Source organism: Heliangelus exortis, chromosome 30 (genome assembly GCF_036169615.1).
Source record: "Heliangelus exortis chromosome 30, bHelExo1.hap1, whole genome shotgun sequence".
Taxonomy (NCBI): Eukaryota; Metazoa; Chordata; class Aves; order Apodiformes; family Trochilidae; genus Heliangelus; species Heliangelus exortis.
The window spans coordinates 3,814,136-3,824,268 of NC_092451.1; the positions used below are offsets into that span (position 1 = coordinate 3,814,136).

Genomic DNA, 10,133 nt, shown 5'->3' on the forward strand with positions numbered 1-10,133 from the left:
CCTGGGTGCTGCTGGGGTTTGGGGGAACCCCGAGGCTCCCCCCCCAGCTCTCTGCCTTCATAAAAGTTCATTAGTGGCACTAATTACAGCCGAGTTCACTCACAGGGGCAGTGCTGTGCTTGCTGCTTCCCAAGGAGCCACAACCCCAAGTCCCTGGTGACCCTGTCCCCAAGGGTGACACAGTGACATCACCACAAGGACAAGCCACCCAGGACATGAATTTATTGAATCCCAGGAATACCAACATCCCTTCCCAGGGGCTGTTTCCCTTTTCCCCCCCTGGTGGCATCATCTCCTGGAGGTTCTCAGCATCCCTCGGGCGCTGGTACCTCCAGAAGGCGATGTCCCCATCGTCCCACAGGAGGCCAGCAGCCGGGCTCCTTGGGGTGCCAGGCCACACAGTTGACATCCTGGGCGTGGGCACGGGGGGACGTGGGCAGCAGGGAGAAGGTGGGCTGCAGGGGGTCTGAGGAGGGGCTCTCCTCAAAAGACACGGATGGCATCGTCACCGGCAGGCTGTGGCCAGCGCCCCGGTCAGGTGGCACCTCGGGGACAAAAGGGACAAGGTCGGGGGGGGGACTCAGCAAGGGGGGGGAAAAGGGAGCCCAGGGGTTGCCTCCCACCAGCACTCACCAGGCCACGTCGTAGATGGTCCTGGTGTGGTACCCCGAGAGGGTGCAGACACACTTCCAGGTGGGCTCAGCACCACTGCAGGACACCCCTGTGGGCAGGGACACCGGCTGCTGCTCCAGCCCCTTTCCCACTCCTCCCCTTCCCCAACCCTTCCCCTTCTCCCTTCCCCTCTCCTTTCCCTTCCCAGTCTTTCCCTTCCTGCTCTTTCCAAATTCCTGTCCCTTCACTCTTCCCTTCCCTCTCCCTTTTCCCCTCCCCACTCCTTTCCCTTTCTCATTCTTTTCCCACTTCTTTCCTCTTCCCACTCTTTTCCCCCTCTCACTGCTCTTCCATTCTCCCTCATTCCCTTTCCTGCTCCTTTCCCTTTCTCATTCTTTTCTCCTGCTCACTCCTTCCTGCTTTCCCCCTTCCTTTCCTTTTTCCTGCCCATTCTTTATCCTGTGCTCTCCTTTCCCTTTCTCCCTTCCTGCTCCTTCCCTGTTCTTGCTCCTTTTCTCCCTCTTACCTTTTTCCTTCCTCCTCCTTTCCCTTCCTCTCTTTTCTCCTTCTGTCCCTTCCCCTGCCCACTCCTGCTCTTTCCCTGCTCCTTTCCCCTTCCTTTCCTCCTTCCCTTTCCCCTCCCCTCTCCCTCCCCTCTCTTTCCCCTTTTCCCTCTGTCCCTCTCACCCTCCTGGTTCCCGGGTTGGTGTCTCCTCCACACCCTCAGGGTTTTATCATCACTGCAGCTCGCCAGCCTCTCCCTCCCTTCTCCAGGCCACGCTCCAGACCGTGGACTCGTGTCCCTCCAGGGTGGCACAGCAAACCCAGTCGTCCTCCTCCTCCCTGTACAGCTTCACGGTGTCATCGTAGCTGGCTGAGGCCAGGAGCTGGGGAGGGGACACACACAGCCCCCCAGTCACCCCCAACCCACCTCGGGGGGGGATATGGAGTGGCAGGGGGGGCTCTGGGGTGTTTCACCTCCTGGTTGGGGTGCCAGACCACGTGCTTGACGTCCTGCGTGTGGGAGTTGAGGACACTGACACACTCGTACTCCTCCTCTTCATCCACTGCGGGGGAAAAACCTCACGGGGGGTCCCGGTGCTCCCCAGGGGGCTTGGGGCAAGGGGGGTGGTCCCTGGGGTGGGGGGACACGGTGCTGCCCCCCTCCTGCCTGCACAACCTTGCTTGATGCCTTTGGGCCAGATCCCACACCCAAACCCCCCCTGACCCAGCACCCCAAACCTCTCTGATCCTCCATCCCAACCCCCCGATCCTGCACCCCAAATCCCCCCAATCCTGCACCTTAAACCACCCCTGATCCTGCATCACAAATTCCCTGATCCTGCACCCCAAACCACCCTGACCCTGCATCCCAAATTGCCTGACCCTGCACCCCAAACCACCCCTGACCCTGCACCCCAAACCACCCTGATCCAGCACCCCAAAACCCCAATCCTGCACCCCAACTGCCCCGATCCTCCATCTCTACCCCCCCAATCCTGCACCCCACATCCCCCAGTCCTGCACCCCAAATCCCCCCTCACCTTCCCAGACCCAGACACTTTTGTCCCGGCTGCAGGTGGCCAGGAGGGTTCCTGAGGGTGCCCAGGCCACCGACTTCACCTCGTTCTCGTGCCCCTCCAGGGTGGTCACACACTGGGGAGGGAGCAGAGCAGCTGCTGGGGGGCCCGGGGTGCTCCCTGGGTGGGGGGGCTGTGCCGAGGGGGGGATCCTCACCTCAAACCCATCCTCCTGCCTCCTCCAGATGCAGGTGGTGGCATCGAAGCTGGCGGAGGCCAGGAAGGAGCCGCAGGGTGACCCAGGCCACGCGCCGCACCGTGCGCTGGTGCCCGTCGTCCAGCACCGCCCGCAGCACCCAGCCCGAGCCTGGGCAGGGGGCAGAGCCCCACACACCCTGTAACCCCACTCCCCCAAAAACCCGCAGCCCCTGTACCCTCACCCCCCTCCATTCCCACCTAGGAGCCCTGCAGCCCCCTCCCCACAGCCCCTCTACACCCAGACCCCCCAAATCCCCACAGCCCCTCCACCCGCTGACCCCTAAGCCCCACAGCCCCCTCCCCACACAGCGCCTCTACCCCCGCACCCTCTACCCCTACACCCCAGATCCCCAAACCCCACCATCCCCGCAGCCCCTCCACCCCCAACCCCTCCACCCGCAGCCCCTCCATCCCCAAACCCCTCCATCCCCAATCCCTTCCATCCCCGCAGCCCCTCCATCCCCGCAGCCCCTCCATCCCCGCAGCCCCCTCCATCCCCGCAGCCCCCTCCCCACCTTCCCGGCCCCAGATGCAGACCCTGCGGTCCCCCCCGCAAGAGGCGAGCAGGGTCCCCGCGGGGTTCCAGGCCAGGAACCAGCAGCGGGATTCGGGATGTGCCGGGACGCGGCTCTGCAGCTCCAGCGCTTCCTTCATCCTCCTCCTCCTCCTCCTCCTCCCCCGGAAGAGGAAACCCCCGCGGGGCGGAAGGGGAAGCGGCGGCGGGGCCGGAGCGGGCGGGCGGCCATGTAACTACCCCGGGCGGGCCGGGCTGCCGGGCGGGGGGCGGCGGAGGCGGGCAGGGGGCGGGGGGAGCGGTTCGGGTCCTGGTTCGGGGGCTCTGCCCAAGCAGCCGGAGCGCAGTTTGGCCTCGGCCCTTCCCGGCGCTCTCTCCATCACCGCGCCTCTGCACCGCGCTGGCCGAGCCCGCCTGGCTCCGCATCCACGGCGGGACCTGCGCCCGCCAGGAGCTGGGGGTCACCGATGTCCTGGGATACGTGGAGCCCGAGCTGCTGCGGGGTGAGGCGCGGGGACCCCCCGGGGATGCGGGGAGAGGAGGGGGGGGCGGGCAGGGACCCCACGGGATGCGGAGTGAGTGGGGGGGAGGGCAGGGACCCCACGGGGATGCGGAGTGGGGGGGCGGGGACCCCACGGGATGCGGGGAGAGGAGGGGGGCGGACAGGGACCCCACGGGATGCGGGGTGAGAGGGGGGGACAGGCAGGGACCCCACGGGGGGTGGGGGGAGGGAGGGGGAAGGGGAGGGGCAGGCAGAGACCCCACGAGGATGCGGAGTGGGGGGGGGGCGCAGGCAGGGACCCCACGAGGATGCGGGGTGAGGGGGGTGGACAAGGAGCCCCCGGGCTGTGCCCTGGTGGCCAGGGGGCCCGGTGCCATCCTGGGGGGCATGAAGAGCGTGGCCAAGAGACCCCGGAGCTTCTCCCCCCCCCTCTTCTGCTCCCTGAGCACTTTGGCTCCCCGGGTGGAGAAGGACAAAGAATCCCTGGGGAGAGCCCAGCCCAGGGCCCCCAGGATGCTGGAGTGGAGCAGCTGCCCCCTGAGGAGAGGCTGAGAGAGCTGGGGGGTTCAGCTGGGAGAAAAGGAGGCTGAGGGGGGGTCAATATCTCCAGGGGGGCAGGGGGATGGCTCCACACTCTTCTCCGTGGTGTCCAGGGACAGAATGAGAGTGATGGACACAAAGTGGCACTGAGAGGTTTCAGAGGAGAAAATTCTTCTTCACCCTGAGGGCAACACAAGCCTGGAATCGATTGCCCAGGGAGGGTGTGGGAGTCTCCATCCCTGGGGGACATTCCAGCCCCACCTGATGGGGATGATCCTCTGGATGATCCTCTGGATGATCCTCTGGATGATGCTCTGAGCTCCCTCCCAGCCCCTGCCACCCTGTGATCCATCAGCCACTCAGGTGGGGAAAAAAAAAAAAAAAAATCGTTTTTTTGTGTTGTAACCTTTTTTTTTTTCCTATTTTTTTTTTCCCTGGCAGATTACTGCATGAACCCCCAGACCGTGCTGCTGCTCCGGGTCATTGCTGCTTTCTGCTTCCTGGGAATCCTCTGCAGCCTCTCTGCCTTCCTCCTGGATGTTTTTGGCCCAAACACCCAGCCCTGAAGATCACCCGGCGTTACGCCTTCGCCCACATCCTCACGGGTGAATCCCCCCCCTCCAGTTCCATTTCCCCTACAGAAATGCCATTAACCCCCCAAAAAAGACCATTCACCCCAAAGGTCATTGCCCCCCCAAGCTTCCAGTTGCCTCGGTGACAGGATGCAGAATTTAGGGTGAAACCTTCAAGGAAAGGGTCCAATGTGAATTTTCTGCTGGGGTTGGGTTGGTTCTGGCTGGGGGGGGGTTGCAGCCTTTGCTTTTTGTCCATCCAAGGGGATTGACCTCAGGACACACCTGCCTGGCACAAAAATCCCCATTTCTCACCCATTTCTCTCTCTCCCTTCATCCACTGAGCCCCAAAATAAATTAATGGAGTCATTTTTGGGGGGTTTTGCTGCTTCACACATCAAAACCCCATTTCAAACCCATTCCTGTGCCAGGGTTGCCCTTTGGCTGAGAAGTTGAATCTATAGATTAATTTATTTCATCTTTTCTTCCATTTTTGTGTGAAATTCAGTTGAGCCCTTGATTTTGTGGTGTGGGGCTGATTTTGGGTTTTTTTGGTTGGTGCCAAATTGAATCTCTTGGACAATTTTTTCCTGCATTCTGCTGGGAAATGGAATTGGCTGATGAAATTTTAAGTTCATTTTCTGCCTCCTCCTGCAACATTGAGTTAACGATGAATTTTTTTCTTTCTCTCCCTTTTTTCCACTTCTTCTTCTTCCCTTTTTTCCCCCCATCCCTTTTTTCCCCCCCCACCCCTTTTTTCCCCCACCCTTTTTTTCCCCCCCCACCCCTTTTTCCCCCATCCCTTTTCCCCCCTTCCATTTCCCCCCCCCATCCCTTTCCCCCATCCCATTTCTCCTCCCATCCCCTTTCCCCCATCCCATTCCCCCCATCCCTTTTTCCCTCCCATCCCCTTTATCCCCCATCCCCTTTATCCCCCATCCCTTTATCCCCCATCCCTTTATCCCCCATCCCCTTTATCCCCCCATCCCCTTTATCCCCCCATCCCCTTTATCCCCCCATCCCCTTTATCCCCCCATCCCCTTTATCCCCCATCCCTTTTTCCCCCCATCCCTTTTCCCCCCATCCCTTTTTCCCCCCCCATCCCTTTTTCCCCCCCATCCCTTTTTCCCCCCCATCCTTTTTCCCCCCCATCCCTTTTTCCCCCCCATCCCCTTTCCCCATCCCATTTATCCTCCCATCCCCTTTCCCCATCCCTTTTCCCCCCATCCCTTTTTCCCCCCCCCATCCCTTTCCCCCCCCATCCCTTTTCCCCCCCCATCCCTTTTCCCCCCCCATCCCTTTTCCCCCCCCATCCCTTTTCCCCCCCCATCCCTTTTCCCCCCCCATCCCCTTTTCCCCCCCATCCCTTTTCCCCCCCCATCCTTTTCCCCCCCCATCCCTTTTTCCCCCCATCCCTTTTTCCCCCCCATCCTTTTTTCCCCCCATCCCTTTTTTCCCCCATCCCTTTTTTCCCCCCATCCCTTTTTCCCCCCATCCCTTTTTTCCCCCCATCCCATTTCTCCTCCCATCCCTTTCCCCATCCATCCCCCCATCCCTTTTTCCCTCCCCATCCCCTTTATCCCCATCCCCTTTATCCCCCATCCCTTTTTCCCCCCCATCCCTTTTTCCCCCCATCCCTTTTTCCCCCGCCATCCCTTTTTTCCCCCCCCATCCCTTTTTCCCCCCATCCTTTTTTCCCCCCCATCCCCTTTCCCCATCCCTTTCCCCCATCCCTTTCCCCCCATCCCTTTCCCCCATCCCTTTCCCCCATCCCATTTATCCTCCCATCCCTTTTCCCCCCATCCTTTTCCCCCCATCCTTTTTTTCCCCCCATCCCTTTTTTCCCCCATCCCTTTTTTCCCCCACCCCTTTTTTCCCCCCACCCCTTTTTTCCCCCACCCCTTTTTTCCCCCCTCATCCCTTTTTCTCCCCCCATCCCTTTTTCCCCCCCACCCCCTTTCCCCCCCCAGTCCTGCAGTGTGCCACAGTCATTGGTTTTGTTACTGGGCCTCGGAGCTGCTCCTGGGGCAGCAGCAGCAGCACAAGAAGTACCACGGCTCCCAGTTTTTGTCACCTTTGCTGTCAGTTTCTACCTGGTGGCCGGGGCCGGCGCCGCCTCCATCTTGGCCACGGCCGCCAACCTCCTGCGCATTACCCCAGCGAGGAGGAGGAGCAGGCCCTGGAGCTGCTCTCGGAGATGGAGGAGGCAGAGCCCTTCCCTGCTGACTACGAGGTCCTCAACCAGTTCCAGCCCCCCCCCGCCTACACCCCCTGAGGGGGCTCCCCCAAAATCCCCCCGAAAACTCCCCCTGAAACCCCGAGGGGGGAACGGGATCCACGCGGGGAGGGGGGGAGATCCCAGGGGGTTCCCTGGAGCTGCTGGGAGGGATCCCACGGAGCTCCTGGGATCTGCTCCGGGGCCTCAGATTGGGACCAAGAGGGAGAAATCCACTGGGTTCCCAGCTTTTCCCTCTGGGTCTGCTTAGAGATCACAAGAGGGAAAAAATCCACTGGGTTCCCAGCTTTTCCTTCTGGATCTGCTTAGAGATTGGGACAAGAGAGAAAAACCCCACTGGTTCCCAGCTTTTCCCTCTGGGTCTGCTTAGAGATCACAAGAGGAAAAATCCCACTGGATTCCCAGCTTTTCCCTCTGGGGTCTGCTTAGAGATCACAACAAGAGGGAAAAACCCCACTGGGTTCCCAGCTTTTCCTTCTGGGATCTGCTTAGAGATTGGGACAAGAGGGAGAAATCCCTCTGGATTCCGAGCTTTTCCCTCTGGGTCTGCTTAGAGATCACAAGAGGGAAAAAACCCCACTGGGTTCCCAGCTTTTCCCTCTGGGATCTGCTTAGAGATCAGAACAAGAGGGAAAAACCCCACTGGGTTCCCACCTCTCTCCTCTGGGATCTACTTAATTGGGACAAGAGGGAGAGAGCCCACTGGATTCCCAGCTTTTTCCTCTAGGATCCCCTTGGAGACCCACTTGGCACTGGAGTCAGAGGGAGAAATCCCACCAGGGATCCACTCAGAGCTCTTGGAGATGGGAATAAGAGGGAGAAATCCCACTGGATTCCCAGCTCCCTCCTCTGGGATCCACTCAGTCCTCAGAGATTGGAACAAGAGGGAGAGATCCACTGATTCCCAGCTTCCTTCCCCAGGATCCACGTGGAGATCTTGTCACCAGGATAAGAAGGAGAAATCCCCTGGATACCATTCCTGCTCTGGGATCTGCACGGAGCTCTTGTCACTGGGAGAAATCCCCCTGGATCCCCAGCTCCCTCCTCCAGGATCCACTCAGAGATCGGGGCAAGAGGGAGAAATCCCACTGATTCCCAGCTCCCTCCTCCAGGATCCACTTGGAGATCTCATCACCAGGATAAGAAGGAGAAATCCCACTGGATTCCCACCTCTCCAGATCTGCTGGGAGATCTTGGCACTGGGACACAAGGGAGAAATCCACTGGATTCCAGCTCCCTCCCCACTGGATTCCCTCCAGACTCCTCAGAGATGGAGATGAAAGGGAGAAATCCCACTGGATTCCCAACTTTCTCCTCCAGGATCCTCTCAGAGATCTCACAACTGGGATGAGAATTCCCTCCAGACTCCTCAGAGATGGAGATGAAAGGGAGAAATCCCACTGGATTCCCAACTTTCTCCTCCAGGATCCTCTCAGAGATCTCACAACTGGGATGAGCAGGAGAAATCCCACCAGATTCCAAACTTTTCCCTCTTGGGATCCACTCAGACCCCTTGGAGATGGAGATAGGAGGGGTACCTCCCACTGGATCCCCCATTTTCTCCCCTGGGATTCACTTGGAGCTCTTGTCACCAGGAAAAGAGGGTGGAATCCCACCAGATCCCAAACTTTCTCCTCCAGGATCCCCCCAGAGGGAGAAATCCCAAAGGATTCCTCACTTTTTCCAGGATCCCCTCATTCCCACCCCCCCAGACAGGAAACAGGAGCCCAAATCCCACCAGATCCCCCCCTTTTCCCCTCTGGGATCCACTCATCCCTGGGACAAGAAGGACAAAAATCCCACCAGATCCCCCCTGGATCCCACTCCCAACCTCTCCTCATCCCACTCCAACGTTTTGCACTTTATTCCCCCCCCCCCAGCCAAGTTTGGGTTTTTTCCCATCCCAAAATCCCAGGATTTCCACCCTCTCCCCCCCCCAAACCCAATCTCCTGCTTTTTTGCCCCATTTTTCATCTCTTTTTGGTTGATTTTTTTCCCTTCCTCCTTTTTTTGTTCCCAGTTTCCCTCTCGGGTGCTTCCAGCCCTGAATCCCAACCCGGAGCTGGGAAAGGGATTTTTTTTGGGGGGGGGGGGGGCTTTTAAGGAAATTTCAGCCCTATTTAAATGAAACTAAATTTGCAGGGTTTAACTCAAGAAAAAAAAAAAAAAAAAACAAAAACCCCAACCCACAATTCCCAGATTGAGGAATTTTCCAGGTGGGATTCCCCCCCCCCCTTGATGATTTTACTCCCTCTTTTTTCCCCCTTTTTCTCCAGCACTGGGCTATGCAAGAGCTTCAGCCACTTCCCCCCCCTCCCCTTTTTTTCCCAGGAATTAAAACCCCAAAAATTTGCCTCAAAGGAGGGAAATCAACCCCAAAACTTCTCCCCCGAGGATGTTTGGGGGGGGGGAGGGGGGGGGGGGGCTGGAGCAATCCCATGGGGTGGGGGATTTATATGCAAGGGGGGGGGAGGGGGGGGGGAGTGTAAATAATCCTCACAACCCCGAGATTGCTGGAACCCCCCCCAAAAAAAGAGACAAAATGATGTCATGGCCCCCCCCTCCCTCATTTGGGGGGTGGGGTTGGGGGTGACCCCCCCCCCCCTGCCCTTTTCTGGAGGAAATAAAAGGGGTGTGAGGAGCCCTGGGGAGCTGCGTCTTCTTTGGGGAGAGGGGGGGGACCCCATAACCCCCCCCCCAACACCCCCCTGCCCCCCCCATAGCCCCCCCTGAGCCCTCCATAACCCTCCTGCCCCCCCCGGGCCCCCCCCCTCTGCACCCCCCTTGGTTCCACTGTGCCCTCAACCCCCCCCCCAACCCTTGGGCTCCCCCAAAACCTCCCCCCCCCCCCAAAATCCCCTGGGCCCTACTGCACCCCAGAGACCCCCCAAGCCCCCAAAACCACCCCTGAGCCCCCATATCCCCCCCCCTTGGTCCCAGCACCCCCAGTACCCACCCCTGACCCCCAGTAACCCCCCCAGTGCCCCCCCACTCCCCAGTGCCGCCCAGTAACCCCCACAATAGCCCCCCCCACTCCCCCAGTGCCCCCCCCAGTACCTCCCAGTAACCCCCCCAGTGCCCCCCCACTCCCCAGTGCCGCCCAGTAACCCCCCACAATAGCCCCCCCCCACTCCCCCAGTACCTCCCAATACCCCCAGTCCCCCCTCTTTCCCCCCCACTTCCCGCCATTCCGGCAAGGGGCGTGGCCTTGCTCAAGCCACGCCCCATACCACGCCCTCCCCCGCCCTCCCGCAGGGGGCGCGGTCTCTCTCCCCACGGCCCAATCAGGGCGCGGGGCGGGGCGGGCGGCGGCCAATGGCGTTGGCGGTCGCGCGGCGATGACGCGTTAGGAGCGCCGAGGAGCGGCCCCGCGGCGGGC

General features: G+C 60.3%; 3 protein-coding genes across 3 annotated transcripts in view; 1 reads left to right on the forward strand and 2 right to left on the reverse strand.

Annotated features, from left to right (window-relative positions):
* Positions 1 to 40: 40 nt before the first annotated feature.
* Positions 41 to 3,086, reverse strand: CIAO1 (cytosolic iron-sulfur assembly component 1). The gene is given in 12 exon segments (XM_071729103.1): positions 41 to 356; positions 358 to 488; positions 490 to 510; positions 512 to 545; positions 634 to 721; positions 1,300 to 1,370; positions 1,372 to 1,499; positions 1,591 to 1,679; positions 2,157 to 2,268; positions 2,350 to 2,430; positions 2,432 to 2,499; positions 2,906 to 3,086. Coding segments are annotated over 12 exon segments (1,239 nt in total). The 5' UTR covers positions 3,045 to 3,086; the 3' UTR covers positions 41 to 79.
* Positions 3,087 to 4,387: 1,301 nt separating this feature from the next.
* TMEM127 (transmembrane protein 127) lies at positions 4,388 to 7,096 on the forward strand. Its single transcript, XM_071729104.1, is given in 6 exon segments — positions 4,388 to 4,495; positions 4,498 to 4,551; positions 6,489 to 6,515; positions 6,518 to 6,580; positions 6,583 to 6,663; positions 6,666 to 7,096. Coding segments are annotated over 6 exon segments (453 nt in total). The 5' UTR covers positions 4,388 to 4,395; the 3' UTR covers positions 6,794 to 7,096.
* Positions 7,097 to 8,524: 1,428 nt separating this feature from the next.
* LOC139788726 (NPC1-like intracellular cholesterol transporter 1) overlaps positions 8,525 to 10,133 on the reverse strand; it is a 5,674-nt gene continuing 4,065 nt past the window's right edge. The window contains 1 exon segment of the mRNA XM_071728898.1: positions 8,525 to 8,530. Coding sequence (XP_071584999.1) covers positions 8,525 to 8,530 — 6 coding nt within the window.